The sequence below is a fragment of the Rutidosis leptorrhynchoides genome, chromosome 11 (genome assembly GCF_046630445.1).
Source record: "Rutidosis leptorrhynchoides isolate AG116_Rl617_1_P2 chromosome 11, CSIRO_AGI_Rlap_v1, whole genome shotgun sequence".
Lineage (NCBI taxonomy): Eukaryota > Viridiplantae > Streptophyta > Magnoliopsida > Asterales > Asteraceae > Rutidosis > Rutidosis leptorrhynchoides.
The window spans coordinates 7,210,513-7,228,824 of record NC_092343.1 but is presented as its reverse complement, the minus strand read 5'-3'; the positions used below and the strand labels follow the sequence as shown (position 1 = coordinate 7,228,824).

The window sequence follows — 18,312 nt, the reverse complement described above, 5'->3', positions numbered from 1 at the left end:
ACTAATACGTACTATTAGTATAAGATATATATTCTACATTTTACATACTTATATAAAGGCTATATATGAAACCACTCTAAGAATTTGTTCACTTTTGAGAGATCTATTTATTTTCAACATGGATGAGTATTTGGTTTATGCAACTCGGAGAATAGTTGGTCAAACACAGTCAAACTTGGTCAATGTCGGTCAAACTCGAGATTACATGGAAAATCGATCAAAACTTGGGGTTACATGGAAAATAAGGCAAAGTCAAAGTTGGTCAACATTCAAGTCCCCTGGTTGCCGAGTACTCCCTACAAACGAGTAAGGATTTTGGCAACCTTGTTTGTATGTCATGGATTAAAATGTTTAATTTGCATTTGCACTCAGCTATGATAATTTGAAGCTGCTGCAATGATCATTACTTATTTAGTTGAACTGGTTAGTAAGTACCAGCTTATGTAACAACACTGATTGATTACTGGGATAAATAATAAATTAGCAGCTTTAAAAGGAAGACATCAGCAATTTTAGAAACAGGTGAAATCTACAAAAGCTAGTAGAGTTGTTGAAACCCTAGCTGTCATGTTAGGAGAAACTGAAAGCAGCAACATACGATATTATTAAATAAAATTAGGAAGAAAAAAAAAAGAGAAAGATGGTGAATATAAATAAAGATATTGATAGTTGATTACCTTTTTGTGTATGTATAGCTACCTGGTGTGATCTCAGGAACCCCAAACTTTACAACCAATTTAGGTTACTCACAATAGAAACACAAACCCAAACACAACGATAATCAATTAACAAATGCTTCCTTTCAACAGTAGAAATAGATATTGTTAAACTTAACCCGTCTAAGAAAACATAACCCATATCGACCAATTCATAAGTCAACATTGTCACCTCTGGGTTTATCATTAACTAGGAAGTTCACATCACATATGCTTAATTCCACTATGATGCATTTTTCATATGGTTAACAAGCAAGTATAAAATAAAAGACATATCTTTATTGTGTACACATAAACTATTACCAGTAACAAAACACATAACTTTGTTTTTTACTTCGATCCAACTACAACCAGGTACCTTCTTCACACCATGATCTGCCATTGCTTTTCGAACTAACTCGGCTTCTTTCCACTTTTCACTCGCACAATACAAATTCGACAGCATCACATAACTCATTTCGTATTTGGGTTCCAACATTTTCAACTTAACACCCAATTCAGTTCCCATATCTACATCACTATGTGCATAACAGGCTCCAAAAACCGCTTCACTTGAATTAACGCCACCTGTCCTATTAGCCATTTCTCGTGCTTCTTTCAAGTAGCCTCCTCGAGCAAGCATATCAACCATACACGCAATATGGTCTATTTCGGGACAGATTCCATATATCTCACTCATCGATTTAAAAATCAAACGACCTTTATTAATTAGCCCTAAATGACTACAAGTCATTAGCAAACTTATAAATGTAACTTTATCCGGTTTCAAACCATTTTCTACCATTTCTTCATAAAAGTTTATAGCTTTTTCACCCAAACCATGAAGACCATAAGCAATTAACAAAGTGTTCCACGAAACCAAATCTTTTTCAATAATTTCATTAAAAGATTGTTTCGATCCGTTAATGTCTCCACATTTTGCATACATGTTAACCAACCCATTTCCAGCATAAGCATAACGATGAAAACCATAACGTATTGCAAGACTATGAATTATTTTACCATGTCCTAAAGTTGCCATTATCGAGCACGCATGTAATACCGTTGCAATTGAAAATTCGTCGGGTTCAAGGCCCGTTCTTATCATATCAACGAAAAAGGCTAATGCTTTTTCAGAATTACCATTTCTAACGTAACCAGTCATCATTGAAGTCCATGATATAACATTCTTTTCGGGTGATTTATTAAATGCATCAAGTGCTTTTTGTGTATCTCCTATTTTCATTTGAGCGTCTATTATTGCATTCCATGAAACAGTAGTTAAAGTCTCCATGGACTCGAACATATTCGCCACATCAGCAGGATGATTACTTAATTGTGCATAGAAGCTAAGTACCGAGTTGCTAACCTCAACTGCAAGACTCCAACCTTTTTTAACAACAATGGCATGAATCATGCAACCGATAATATACTGTTTTGATTCAGCAGATGCATTCATGAGTGAACTAAACGTCCATTGATCTTGATCGCACGTCATTTTCATGAACAAATCAATACAAGTTTCGATATTCCCATGACGAGCGTGCCCAACGATCATAGTATTCCAAGCAACGTTGTTCATCTTATTAGGCATAGCATCAAAAACACTTTGAGCCATCTGAAACTGATGAGCATGAACATAAGCAAACAACAATGAACACCATGAAACATTGTTTTTAAACTCAATGTCTTTGAATACATCGTTTGCACTGCAAGGGTTTAAACACTTGCCATACATATCAATAAGTGCATTATTAACCGGAAGTGAAGAACGATATCCTGTAACAACAATTAAAGCATGAACCTTTTGTCCATAAAAAAGGTTGCACAAACCTGCACATGAACTTAAAGTTGCAGTAAAAGAGTAGTGATCAGGTTTGATGCTGCAAAGCCCTTTCATTAATTGATGGAACAGCAATAAGGTTTCATGGTAAAGACTCAGATGAGTGTAACAAGTAAGCATGGTGTTCCATACCATTATATCTCGTTGAGGCATTTCATCAAACAGTTTTCGTGCACTTATAATTCCCCCTGATTTTGCAAGTTCAGCAATCTTTGATGTTGTATGAACCAAATATGATCCCATGTAGATAAGTATTCCATCCAAAACAGTTATATTGCCAATCGAATTATACTTTTAAAATGTTAATCTCATTTAGAGTGTTTAAATTACTGGACGTTGATATTATGTTCTTAGATATTTGATATAAACTAGTCAGTGAAAGTCAAATAATCCATATAGTATTCCTAACTCACAATTGTTTCACATGACCTATAAATAAAGTTGCTGATGTACCTGGATTATTAGGGGGTGTTTGGATGTGCAACTAAACTAATGCGATTAGAGTTCACAACAATCACTTCAAAAGCAAATATCCAAACATGAACATTCCCTTCGAATTCTTCTGGTTAACGGAAATTAACAAGACCTGATGTATGAAAACAAGAGGTGACATATCAACCCATGACCCATCTACTAATGAATTGGAGGATTCACGTTGTGTTGGAATTCTAATGGGTCAAACTAGTAATTAATTTTAAAAAATAAAATAAAATAAACAATACAACTAGCATGAAAAGGTGTCTATGGGAGAATGGGTCAAAGGTTGCCCAAAGTGTTCTTTTAGTACATAAAAGCTCCAGAAAAGATCAAAATATACTATAGATATCACTAGTTGTGGAGCCCTCGCTTCGCGCCGGGGGCTCCATTTTGAATGCGAGTTAAAAAAGAAGTCTTGATCTATTTTGTAAAAAAAGAATTTTTTTTCGACATCTAACATTTTAACATTGAAGGGTTGTTCCTTTTGTGAAAGTTGCTTCTTTTAACGTTCGTTTTTTTTTTAAGTTAGTTGATCTATTTTGGAAAAAAGAATGTTTTTCGACATCTTTTGGTAGCATTGAAGGGTTGTTCATTTTATGAAAGTTGCCTCTTTTATCGTTGAGGAAGAAAAGAGTGGGAAAAAAAAAGCTAGTTGATTTTTTTGTAAAAAAGAATTTTTTTCGACATCTTTTGGTAACATTGAAGGGTTGGTTCTTTTACGAAAGTTGCTTATTTTATCGTTGGGGACACAAAAAAAGGTGAAATGATGAAAATACCCCTGGTTACTATTGATGAATAGTGAAACAGTGTTTTGTCTATTTTTTTAAGTTAGTTGATCTATATTGTAAAAAAGAATGTTTTTCGACATCTTTTGGTAGCATCGAAGTGTTTTTCATTTTATGAAAGTTGCCTCTTTTATCGTTGAGGAAGAAAAGAGAGGGAAAAAAATGTTAGTTGATTTTTTTGTAAAAAAGAATTTTTTTCGACATCTTTTGGTAACATTGAAGGGTTGGTTCTTTTACGAAAGTTGCTTATTTTATCGTTGGGGACAAAAAAAAAGGTGAAATGATGAAAATACCCCTGGTTACTATTGGTGAATAGTGAAACAGTGTTTTGTCTGTTAGTATGTATAGAAATAATATAAATATATTAACTTGCAACTCATCTTTTTTGAGTAATATAGAAAGATCTTAAATTAGGCGAAATGATACCCTACCAAAACACTACCCATTTTGACACATTACCAAAACAAGTCTTACCCGAACCCGACATTTTGCAGAAAACGTGTGTTGATGATTTTTGGGGGAAATCATACCCACAATGGATGGTTATTGACTCCTTAACGTCATAAGATTCAAATCTTTGATTCAAAGAAGGATATCCGCCAAATTCTGAACCTCCAAACTCATTTTTCGTAACAAACCAGTCATGCTAACAAGCAGTAAAAGTAGACAACTTTTAAAAAAAAAAAAAAAAAAAGATAAACTAATCACGAAAATGGAATGAGATTTTTGAAAACTTACGACGTGGACCTGCTCTTTTTCTTACTCAACACATATGACTAGCCAAATTTGTATCAAAGTTGGATCTGTTTAAAATCGCTACCCAACACATATGATTACAAACATGCTCTGTCTGACATAAATATGTTTTAGATTACTACCCGACCCGTATTAACATTGTATGAAGAAATAAAAAAATATATATATATATATACCTCAACTACTCGGCCATCATCCATGACCCGTTTTCACTAATGCGGTCTAAAAATGTCCCTTACAAGCTACATCCAGCAAAAACAGGGATGAATGACGAAAAATATCAATTTTCTCATCAAAGTTGCAGAAGTGGAATCTCGGCGAGTACTTGGTTTTTGCATCTCTGGGAACTATCGGTCAAACTCCGTCAAACTTGGTCAATGTCGGTCAAAACTCGGGATTACATGGGAAATCGATCAAAACTCGGGATTACTTGGAAAATCAGGCAAAGTCAAACTTGGTCAACATCCGAGTTCCCTAGTTTCCGAGTACTCCCTACAAATGAGTAGGGATTTTGGCAACCTTGTTTGTATGTCAAGGATTAAAATGTTTAATTTGCATTTGCACTCAGCTATGATAATTTGAAGCTGCTGCAATGGTCATTACTTATTTATTTGAACTGGTTAGTAAGTACCAGCTTTCAGCAACTTATTAATGATCACCTGTATCAATATATATTATGGAGTAATTGATAGTCTTCGAAGATGATGCCTTTGTTGTACGTCTTCGAAGAGCACGGTCGAAAAGGTTAGAATTCATTCATTTATTTTTACTTTACTACTACATGTGTATTGTATTTGATTGTTTCCTCTTTATTAGATTTACATTTTCTTTTTCTTCTTTTCCTCCTGAAAGTGGGGATACCTTATGTACGTACCTGAAATAAGATTATATATAGACATATACTAGTAACTTGTTGAGCTTGTAAATTTGGGAAGATGTGAGAATAGTTACAATCGATAATCTCAGACAATGTGAATGCAGAAAAACGAGTTGATGATGATACATTCTTAGAATATAATTAATCGAAGAAAATTAGCAAAGATGAAAAAATACGAGTATTCGAGATAACACACACGCAGTAGTAGGCTAGTTAATCTAAACAACCATTCCCTTCTCCTGAATCTGTTGCAACCTTTATTTTTCTTTTATGATGATCGAAGACAGTTCTAAATTATGCTAATTGTACATACTATTGACAATATCACCGGCTCAAACTTTCTGGTGAGCATTTCGACCAACTAATCTCGTCGCTTAGTGTTGTAAAAGTTGTCCGACTAGTCCCCAAGTAGTTGTATTTGGGGACTAGTCAACCCGACTAGGCCCAAGTAAGTCAAAGTCACCGGTCAACGATCGGTCAATGGGTAAATTTCGATCAAAATTGGTCATGATCAGTCACAATCACAATCAGTCAAAAGGTAATTAAGTTAGTCAATGGCTGATTAGTCCCCATACCATGCATTATGTATCCAGGTATGGTTGTATCATGTATGTATAATCACTATCGATTTTCAACTTCGTCTTTGATTCAGTCAAATGTTGACTCTGAATAACGATACCGGATATTTGTCTAAGCGTTGAACTCCTCAAACAAATGTACAAGATCCATACTTGCAATTGTACTGTACACAAACTATACACTCAAAAGCCGAAAAAAGAATAAAAAGGAACTTGCTTTTTCAATGCAGGTAGACCATATCTAACAGGATCACCCGCGACACATTACAACATGAACCCCAACATACCTACCAGAATACCATCAATCAATCAAAGCATAAGCAAGAACCTTCATTTGCATAATACTTTTTTTTTTTTAGGTAAAGGGTTTCACCCGGTAAATATTATTTATAAAAATAATAAAAGATACAAATAAGAACAACGACCGAAAGCACGCCTTACGGCCTCACAGAAAACCACAAAAACAAGCTAGACCTACAAAACACAAGGACTAGCAAAACCAATAACACCAACCTACTCATCTAAGCAAGGACAAACAACTACAACCAACCCTTTTTCATGCCAAACGTAGTCGTTGCCTTGACTACATTTTTCCCTGCCATAAATTCGGAAGTTTCGTCTTTATCAAATTCAACATCACTTGGTTCGTCGATTAGGTTATATATGTCATTATTTAGGGCTCCAAACGAATTTTGAATCTTTACTTGAGAGGTCTTACTTGTCCCAACTTCTGAATCTCTTTTGTCCACTGGTGCTACCTTCGGCAATCCATTATTAGCATTAATTTGGTCTACGCTCTTCTTGCGCCTATAAACCAAATTTTTCTTAGGCTTTCCCACACCAAATCCAGCCTTTTGTTTGTTACTAACCTTGCTTACCCCATTTGATTCTTTTATGCCAACTGTTACAACGCAATCTTCCTCCTTTGACTGATTTTCTTCTGTTATAGTAACATTTTTTGGACAGTGAGGCTCCATGTGCCCAAATGTAGCACAAGACGCACATCGAGGGGGCTCCCATTCGTATTCAACTTTTAAAGTACATACGGATTTTCTCTTCCCATCGACACTAGGAATTGCCATTTTGATGCTATCTTTTAACTCTCTATCTGACGAAACTTCAATCAATGCTCGAGCAAAATTAGGCCTCCCCCACGACTCTAAACACATTGTACTCGTGTATGAATCTAACTTCAGAGGATAACCAATATTTGATGCTATGACGCTTAATCCTATCTCAGTAAATCCTGCAATCGGTACATCATGTATTTTCACCCAAATCGGAACACGGGTTAAATCCTCCTTTGTTAATGAAACATCAGGAGACCATGAATTAAGAATTATAGGAGTTGAACGAATAATCCACGGGCCCGATTCTAACACTCCTAGCAATCATGTTTCCGAAGCAAACTTAAAGAAGAAGAAACCCTTAGAGTTCATCATTATTTTTCCCAATCCAAACTTCTTCCATACGTTTGTAACATAATTTTTAATAACCGGATATGCCACTCGTTTGCCTAAAAAATACCCATAAAGAGTATTATTGTACCGTTCATTCACTTCCAAAATAGATGACAGCGGCAATTCTACATCTATACCATCCTCCAAACTAGCAGAACGTTCAATGAACCTGAAGTCCACTATTTTTTTTTAGGAATAGATCCCCCAGCCGCCTGAAAATATGAAACAGAAGGCATATGATTTTTTTCACTCCTATATTTATCCTCCATAGGACAATTAAGAATTGGCTGTTTATCTTGCTCAAGTGAATCAAGATCTCTAATTTTCTTCTTTGGCGAATCAATATCACCAACTCTCTCTTCATGTTCCTTGATCTTGGCGTCGACATCTTTTTCAGAAGAATATGAAGTTGTTTTAACGCTTATTTGTTCATCGCCCATATTAACGACATGATTATTGATCTGTGGTCCCACACCATCCCCTGTTGTTACATTAACAGAAGTAGCAGATGGGGAAGAATTACCTGCCGCATCACTAGTCAATGATTCGGTTTGTAAATCCCTAGAGTGGGTTTTAGATTTCGCTGCTGATAGATCAGAAGCATCTGCCATACAATCATCAGTCTTCTTCTCAGTTTCAAGCTTAGATGATGCGTCATCGCTAACCTCGATATTCTCCTCGCCTCCAATAGTTCGACTTCGCAACACCTTTGCAACTGATTGAGATTCTTTCTTCTTATTGTTATTGTTTCCTGGATTCTTACCCATGGCCAATCAAAAGGTCCAAGCCACCGGCTAGAGGCCGGTGGATGGAGGAAGAAAAAAGAAAGAATGGGGGCTACAAAACCAGAAACAAATTAGATCGGACACCCGACACACACACAAAAATCCATTCAACTTTAAAAACAGAAAGATCATAACACCCGCCACAACAGCGGTAACCAAAGTCTAGTTTAGATATAGTTAGAAACTAAGTAACCAACAAACATATATGCTTGATACCAATCATTAAACTAGTTGCCACAAATTTGACTAGTGAAGGCATTAGCTAAATGCTAATCTTAGTTAAAGCATCTACCATACATATATATAACTACAAAATGTAGCTCTAAGATCCAAGAGTAAACCATTTGTGACCATTTTAGGTCCACTGTTACAATTAATATTGTCACAGCTACATGTAAATGTTATAAATAAATAAAAAAAAGGTAAATCTCATCATCCGTTAAAAATCCCCAGCTCGGTTTCAATCTTTGACCATTGGCTCGCATCAACGTGGGTAAGGAACAAACTATTCCATTGTACATACTCAAAAGATAATTGTGCGACCATGAATGCCCTTAAGCTCTCGGGTATCAAATTCATAACTAATTTGATCTCAGACCCTATTGAGCGGATCACTTCATAATCTGGGGCCCCACTCTCAACTTGAGCTTTCAGCTGTGCTATTTTGGACTTAATGACACATGACATCAATTTTTCATGATCCAACTTTGCTTCCTCTAGCATTTGTATTTTAGCCTCAAACATCGCCTTCTGAACTGTGATAATTTGATCTTGTATTTGTATTTTAGCCTCAAACATCGCCTTCTGCTTCGTGATTATTTGATCTTGCATCTGTATTTTAGCCTCAAACATTTCCTTTTGCTTTGTAATATCTTTCTCTAGCATATATATTTTCGCCTCCAACATAGCAGCCTCTTGCATTTGTGTTATACTTGCATCCAACATTTCCTTAGCTTCGTTTATAGTATCAGCTGGTTTTGTTTCTCTGGATCTAACTTGGCCATCGTTTTTTCTGTTGCATCATCATGTACCTGCTGGCTCGAATAGAAAAAATAATCTATTACAAAACTACTGAGACATATATATGTTTACATAAAAAAATATAATGTAACATTTATAAGTGCATATAGATAGTTTAAACGTGGGTTTACTTTATCTTGGATTCCTATTTCGGTATCAAACATCTCCTTTTGCTTTGTAGGGACAGAAACTTACAAATGGACCTTAAAACTTTGCTTAACAAAATCTTACTGTAATTCTTGTCCACATAAGAAAGGTTTCATGCTAAATCTGGATAAAAATACATCATTTTAAAAAGTTTAACCTCCACGTTACATAGTTCGACATGTTTTCGACGTTTAATTTTTTATGCGGAATTAAATCTGAACAATTGTATTTACCTGAGGATAATCTGTAATGAAAGTGACACTTGGAGACTTGTCAAGAAAGTAGTTTTTCAGTTCAACGGGTACAACTACATGTTTCTGAGCCTCCACCATCGTTCTCATCTTCAAATACTTTAAGTTATTGAATGGACAAGGTTCAAGCAACATTTGATCCTCCTTCATGCATGATGAAAGCAACTTTATATACAAAGAAACAGAAACTTTAAATCAGCACTGTGTTCATAGATGAACAAAAGGATAAAATGCAATATAACTACAACAAAACTTGGTTAACAACTAACATAAATCTTGATTATAACTTAATCAAAACGAAGTTAGTATGCAACTTTATTGTTAAATTAGTTCCTATAGAAATTTGTATAAAACTTTGGTGCATACATTCGGGTGAAAACATGCTTGGTGTGAGAAGAATTCTCTTTTTACACAAAATTTATGTGAACATTTAATTTTTTTTTTAACGAAAAAACAAAGTTTAAATATATATATATATAGATTCAAAAGATCTAAAAAAGTTATAAGTGAGACTTCTAAGCTTTAAAGTAAGGCTTTTTTTTTTTAGGTTTGCGAGTATAATTTGTACGAAGGAATCAAAAGCTTTTTCTCATTGAAATTTTAAAGCTTTTTTTGTAAAGTTTTTCTTTTAAAAACTAAATGGCATTGTAAGAAAGTTTTTTTTAACTTGGAGATATTTGTATACCTGAGTGATGTCCACATCAAGGATGAGAAATTTGGCACTGTAAAGTTTCTGGAATACACCAAGTAGTCTGGGAACATAAAACTCTATATTATTTTGAATATTAGTAACGGGCCAACAAAGATCCACTTGTTATAAAATATCTAGATTGTGTTATAAAATATCTAGATTGGATGTTAATTTTATTATTATTATATTTCTTGCATAATAATATTTTATACTATAAATAGACATGTATGGTAACCATTTAAGGTGCACCATTTCTCTTGAAATATCAATATCAATATTTCTTCTCTCCTTCTTCTCTCTTTTTCTCTCTTTGTTCTTATAACCATTAAAGGTAGTTATAAGCCTACTGAATTATAACACGTTATCAGCACGAAAAGCTTAGTATAATTAAAAGATATCTCAAACGATCACGAATCACTAATCAAGGTATGAAATTATTAATAATTTTCAGACTCGAATATATCAAATTTTGGACTACTAACATTTATATTTATGTTATTTAAGTTATATATGGTCGGTTATACCACCTGAATTATATTTCTGTAATCTAACTTTTACTAACTTCACTAACATTTATATTTATGTTATTTAAGTTATATATGGTCGGTTATACCACCTGAATTATATTTCTGTAATCTAACTTTTACTAACTTCACTAACATTTATATTTATGTTATTTAAGTTATATATGGTCGGTTATACCACCTGAATTATATTTTCTGTAATCTAACTCTTATTAACTTCACTAACATTTATATTTATGTTAATAAGACCTCATGATTGTACGCAACACGTCATTTGACAACACGGTACTTTATGTACGCAACACGTCATTTGACAACACGGTACCATGGGTCGAGATTAATTCCGATCAATACGAATACGACGGGGTCTTTATATGTTATCTAACATTTATGATTACTTATGCAATTAATCATTATTTATTTCATGCATACTAATGTTTATTCTTAAATTTATAATTTTAAAAGTTAAAATAAAAAAATAGTTTGTATTTTTATTAAAAGTAAATCTTAAAAGTTAAAATAAGAAAAAGTAGTTTGTACTTTTATTAAAAGTAAATCTTAAAAGTTAAAATAAGAAAAAGTAGTTTATATTTTTATTAAAAGTATATCTTAAAAGTTAAAGTAAGAAAAAAAAGGGGATAGTAAAATGGAATAGTTTTTTGTCAAAAATGAAGTATTGAAAATGAAGTGGTCTCCTTCTATAACTAAAAAAAAATATATACTTTTATCAAATGAATTTTTTTGTGGCCGACAATTTCAAACACGAGTCCGTGTTTAGTTTATCAAGAATATCTCTTGCTTTGGTGAAAGGTCACGATCACGATATCAGGTGTTGTGAAAGAATTAAAAAATTGGTCAAGTGGCCTTTTAAAAACTAGAAAAAAAATTTAAACAAAAAGTTTTTTTTATATATTTATAATTTACGGGTAACGTAAAAAAAAAGGAAGTTTTTTTTAAAAAAAAAAAATAAAGAAAGTGTTTAAATGAGTTTTACAGAAAGGGGGAAAGCAAAGTAAAAAAAAAACTTTTTTCCAAACAAAGGTAAATGAAAGTAGGACTTAATACAAGAAAAAAGTAAACATCTCCTAGACGTGATAAAATCTATCAATGATAAGTATTAGACTTGATGAGCTAAATGTGACAAAAATGTTTCAACATGTCTTATGTTAATTTTCTAAAATAAGTTATTATTATTCCGAGTTTAACACATATACATATGTTAATTAAAAACAACCTTTTTGTTCTTATGTAGTGTTGGGTTGCAATTTTGGTTGTATGCCATAATTCCATCCAGTAGAGTGACAATAGAAAACTTTTGATGATAATCAATAAAAAACTTTTTTCCAAACTTGTCAAATGTTTTGTTAAAAACGTGACCGTAGAAAAAAGGAGGTTGAATAATAAAACTTAAAAAACAAATTATTTTTTTAAGAGTGTGCATCAAAATGGCCCGTTTAATAATGGGGAGTAAAAATATAGTCAAATTGTTTCAACGAACAAGGGTTCAATTGGATGTCTCTTTAAAAAAATCCGCGGGTACGGGTGATGGATCCAATGGATCCGCATCCACGACCCGCGGGTGCTATCCCTAATTGTGACAAGTACAAATCAACTAAAAGTCTAAAAAATAAATGCTCTTATAGGGACCAAATGTTCACAATAATTGCCTAAGCTAGATATGAAACAAATAGTTCATAAAAAAAAAAGGTCGTTGTGCGTTTTCGGGATGATAGCCGAAATACACTTACAAAAGTAGGTCAGCCGTCAATTCTTTATGGCCATATCAACGTAGATCAATAAAATCATTTATGGTTTTGATAAAAGATTAATTAAAAATTAATTGTTTTTTGGTCTTGGATTCTCGGTAACAAAAGCAAAGGTTGTTTTTGGTTGCCACAACAAACAAGACAGAGGTTGTTGACTTTTGTTGTTAAACATGGCACAAGTGAATAATAACAATAGATTATTATTTTTGAAAAGAATAATGATGCGTTAATTTTATTGTATAAAATAAAATTAAAGAAAATGGTTTTCATTGATGACTATGAACAAACGCAAACAAAGTGTTTGTGGTATTTGGTGATTAAAAAAAAAAGTGCATCTAAAGCTTCTACTGAAAATAATATGCATCTAAAGCTTCTACTGAAAATTAATGTGCAAGGTACAACGTATAACTATATGGTCAAATTCATTTGAGCCTTCGGAGTCACAAGTATATGATGTATATATATATTACTCAATTAACAAAATAGTAAATCTAAATTAATTCATATGAATAGTAAAACGAAATTAATTAATTTACTATTCACATAAAAAAGCGCATATGATAAAAAGCGCATCGCATATGATAAGTGCATATGATAAAAAGCGAATATGATGAAAAGCACAACGCATATTGTAACGACCCGCACTTTTTCGATCGTTCTATACTTATAAGATTGATATTTACATAAATTAAACATTACCAACTTGATAAGCAATCCAAATTGTTGAGACTTATGTTTCCGAAAAGAGTTTTACACAACGTTTGACCGTCTAGTTTGACCGATGATATCACGAACTATACAATATATGATAATTATACGTTTGTGTATATAAATGTATATATACATATTTAACATGATTAATAAATGTTTTAATATCTCATTTTGTATTAATAACAACAAGTTATATGTGTATTTTGAAACTACTAACTTAAGTTTTCAAAACGATAACTATACGTAACGTTATTTGACATAAATACTTAAGACATATAATGTTTATACATATATTGTATAAGTAATGTATTTAATCACTTTTAAAGACTTAAATACATAAAACCATATAAGTGTATTCACAAAAGATAGCTATATTTGAATCCTCATTCCATTTTTCACAAAATTTCTATACGTATACCTAGAGTATTTGTACTCGTATCATACCAAGCTCCTATACGTATTTACTAATAGTAAATACACATCAAAATCACCACCTAACCAGCCATTATTCATGCCATGAGGGCTAGGTAATTGAACTTGGAAGCAATTAGGACTAGATACATAAAATTATCACTTGAAATTTTGTCCATATACACCATGTTACACGTTTTTTTTGGTGTATATATACATGCTCATTTTGATCCATTTTTACTACCATTTTCTTATCAAAAACACACACTCTTTCTTACTCTCTAAACTCCATAACAATCCAGCAAATAATCAAGAAGATCTAGCCATAAAAACCATACTAAAACACCATAAGAAAACTCTTACAAAAACACTTCAAGAAAACCTTCCAAGAACACCAACTTACTTCCAATCTTTCATCCACTTCTATCACCCTTTTGATTCTAGCTTCTTACTCCTCTTTTACAGCAAACTTATCCAAGGAACTTGAGGTAGAATCTATGTTCATAACCTTATTCAATTCATATATATAGCTATCTTATTTTGTGGTACAAAAGTTTAACAACAAGAACATAGTTTGAATGTTTTCAAACTTGTTTGCAAACTAAATAGATCCTTCTAACTTAACTTTTAAAATACTTCAAGACATGTAACATAACTTATTTATATGTTAATTTAACAAGGTAAAACTTGGTTTTTCAAAGTATAAGTATTTTTGGAAAAATGGTCATTAAATGATTTTGTTGTAACAAAAATGTTTAACTTCATATGTTTCACTAAACTTTCATCTATGCCGTATGATTTTGAATACAAACCAAGGTATTTACAGTTCATAGTCTTATAGAAGAACTCGATCCAAGAAGATGGCAATTTGAATCAACGAAAACGGACTTGTAACGAAGAAACTATGACCGAAACAAAATTGGTTATCCAAGACTTAATTGACTTCGGGATTCATTGGAAAAATTTACATAAAATCACATCTTTATAAGATAACATGATATTTTATATATATGTACTCATAATTCAATTTCATATGGTTCAGGATCACCCGTAAGCAACACGAGAAGATTAATCATAAGATCCCATGTTTGTACGCAACACGTCATTTGACAACACCGGTACTTTATGTACGCAATACGTCATTTGACAACACCGGTACCGTGGGTCAAGATTAATCTCAACCAATACATATACGATGGGGTTTTATTTATTTCGTTGGGGGTTTTGTTTATTGCGGGTATATTAAACATCTAAAAATGAACCATTAAAATTGAATTACTAACATCGAAATGCTAACTACGGACTAAGGAAATATTCAAAATATTAAAAGTATAACAAGTATATATATATATAACGTTTGTTTTAAAATGAAAACATATTGATATATTATATATGGATAGGTTCGTGATATCAACCGGAAGACCGAGTCAAATTATATATATCATCAAGACAAGAGTGAGTATATAGTCCCACTTTTAAACTCTAAATATTTCGGGATGAGAATACATGTATTTTATGTTTTACGATATGGACACAAGTAACTGAAAAATATGTTCTACGTTGAGTTGTACCACTGGCATACTTCCCTGTAGCTTGGTAACTAATATTTACAGCGGTATTGTAAACGCGAATCCTGTTGATAGATCTATCGGGCCTGACAACCCCAACCGGACTGGACGACCAGTATTCAACGGTTGCACAGTACTTCGTTTTGTGACTACACTTGGTACGGTGTAGTAAGATTTCATATTAAAGGGAATATGCGACGTGAAAATGTTAAGTATGGTTACCAAGTGCTCAACCACTTAGAATACTTTTATTAAACTGTTTATATACGAAATCTTGTGGTCTATATATATATTGCTGCCGGCATTAAACCTATATCTCACCAACTTTATGTTGACCTTTTAAAACATGTCTATTCTCAGGTGATTTCTAAAGCTTCCGCTGCATCATGTTGGATCTAACCAGGATCTTGCGTACGCATGTTTGTGTCAAAAATAAAACTGCATATCCGAGATGTTGTATTGTAAAATATGCTAGAAACCGTGTTGTTGTCATCATTTGTAAAGTTTGTAAGTCGAAGATTATCGCTAAACGTTAATCTTCTTTTTATTGTCTTAAGCTTGTAACAAAAATAATGGTTGTGGTTTGTAATGTATAATATATGCAGTTTTTCTTTTAAAAATGTCTCATATAGAGGTCAATACCTCGCAATGAAATCATACGTTATCTAACGCGTTCTTATGGTTAAGGACGGGTTATGACATGTGGTATCAGAGCGTTGGTCTTAGCGAACCAGGTTTGCATTAGTGTGTCTAACCGAGAAGTCGTTAGGATACATTAGTAAAGTCTGGACTTTGACCGGGTCTGATTTTAAAAAAAAAAAAAAAAAAAAAACCATTGCTTATCACTGTTGGTTAAAATTTATGTGTAAATATTATGTAAGTACTAATGGGTTAGTTGTTGTGTGATAGATGTCGGGCTCGAAACTTATTATCACATTCAGCGACTCCGAATCAGAACCTTCAGATTGTGTTTCAGTCATTAACATATCCGATGACGAAAGTGGTATTTTTGGGGAAGACTCACAATTTCCGGATGAACCAACTATAGAAATATCGGAAAGTGAACCCGAGGAGGAAAGTGAACCCGAGGAGGAAAGTGAACCCGAGGAAGAAATACAGGAAATTACAAAAGACGAGTTCGAACTAGGAAAGAAATGAAAGGCTAATGAATTAGAAAATCCAAATCCCGAGTTTAATGAGAATGAAGTGGCACCAATTCCACTCAACACTACCACCCCTATCCCCGCTATTCCTATTAGTGCTATCCCCGCATCTAGTTCTTCGGCACCTCAGCCAAAACGTAGGGAGACAGCTAGGATTCGCGTTGGGGGATTCCCTGGACATAAATGTTTTGGGAAATAGACCAAATGATGCGCTGCCGTATTAAACCATGGAATCACATAATGTTTTGTATAATATTATTAGTGTGGTTTGTTTAAAGTTTGATGTAAGCATATGTAAAATAGCGAAGTATGAAATGCAATAATTTTCCATGGTTAAGTATTATTTAGATTGTAGTAATTGGTTCTGTACTAAGCTATTAAGTATGAACATTAACGGGTAGGTACTACCCTAGATATAATTATAAAACGCTAATAAGAAGAAAAGGCTTTTATAATAATACCTGGTTCATATTATTAACAAGCTATAAATGTACTATAAATACACACTACATCTATAATATTCCATGTGAATAATTATTTTCTTTCATTAGGAAATGGCGCGATTGAATCGAATGACGGAACAAGAACTCGAGGAACTCATCAACCAGCGAGTGAACGACAGAATGTTATGGGTTGAGGCTGCAAGAGCTGCTGCAGTTAACCCAAATCCTCGTGTAGGATGCTCCTACAAGACGTTTCAAGCTTGCAAGCCCTCATCATTCAGTGGAACGGAAGGACCGATCGGTTTAACCCGATGGATAGAAAAGATGGAGACGGTGTTCAAAATCAGTGGTTGTGATAAAAAAGACATGACCAAGTTTGCATCGTGCACTTTACAAGATAGTGCACTCACATGGTGGAAGAATTATGTGAAGGCGGTAGGAGGAGATGTAGCTTATGATACTCCATGGGAAGAATTCAAAGCGATGATAATCACCGAGTATTGTCCAAGGAATGAGGTTATTAAGTTAGAAGATGAGTTACGAAGTTTGAAGGTGGTTGGTACTGAAATCACCAACTACAATCAGCGATTCATGGAATTGGTTTTACTATGTCCTGAATTGGTTCCAACCGAAGCACGGAAGATTGAAATGTACAAAGGTGGTTTGCCCAAGAAGGTCAAGGCAAACGTTACGGCGTCGAAACCTAAGACAATTCATGAAGCTATAACCATGGCGAACGAGTTAATGGATCAGGTCATTCTGGATAAGAAAGCATTCACTACTGAGGTGAAGGTATCAAGTAACAAAAGGAAGTGGAACGGAAATTATGATCGAGGTTACCAACAGCAATCTTTTAAGAAACCAGAAACCCCGAAAGGTGCGGGTAGCGGTTCAGGCTTTGGTTACAAAGGACAAAGTCCTTTATGCAACCGTTGTCACAAACATCACTTTGGTTACTGTAGTGTGTTGTGCACCAAATGCAATCGACAGGGACATCTTGCTGAAGATTGTAAGGCTCTCGTTACAAATGCAAATGGTAACAAGACTCCTGCCACCAACGCAAATAGAACTGCTTTGGCTAACATTACTTGTTTTGGGTGTGGAAAACAAGGTCATTATAAGAGCCAGTGCCCGAATCAGAATGGCGGACCTGCACGTGGAAGAGCGTTTGTTATTAATGCTAGAGAGGCACGAGAAGACCCGGAGCTTGTTACGGGTACGTTTACCATTAATAACTTATCAGCATCTATTTTATTTGATACTGGCGCCGATAGAAGTTATGTGTGTAGAAATTTTTACACTAAATTGAATTGTTCATCATTACCTCTAGATGCTAAGTACTTGATTGAGTTAGCTAATGG

At 33.7% G+C, this 18,312-nt stretch overlaps 1 protein-coding gene and 1 long non-coding RNA gene across 2 annotated transcripts; both read right to left on the bottom strand.

The window, feature by feature from the left end:
• Positions 1 to 756: 756 nt before the first annotated feature.
• Positions 757 to 3,249, bottom strand: LOC139877201 (pentatricopeptide repeat-containing protein At2g36980, mitochondrial-like). Its single transcript, XM_071864611.1, has one exon. The coding sequence runs from the start codon at positions 2,779 to 2,781 to the stop codon at positions 940 to 942; it is 1,842 nt and encodes a 613-aa protein (XP_071720712.1). The 5' UTR covers positions 2,782 to 3,249; the 3' UTR covers positions 757 to 939.
• A 5,282-nt stretch (positions 3,250 to 8,531) lies between these two features.
• Positions 8,532 to 10,029, bottom strand: LOC139877485 (uncharacterized). Its single transcript, XR_011768627.1, has 2 exons — positions 9,657 to 10,029; positions 8,532 to 9,287 (listed from the first exon to the last, which is right to left on the bottom strand). It is a non-coding gene; the product is annotated as an uncharacterized lncRNA (long non-coding RNA).
• Between the last annotated feature and the right edge of the window lie 8,283 nt (positions 10,030 to 18,312).

Coding starts and splice junctions, on each gene's coding strand:
- LOC139877201 (XM_071864611.1), bottom strand. CDS start 2,781: ATGGGATCATATTTGGTTCATACAACATCAAAGATTGCTGAACTTGCA.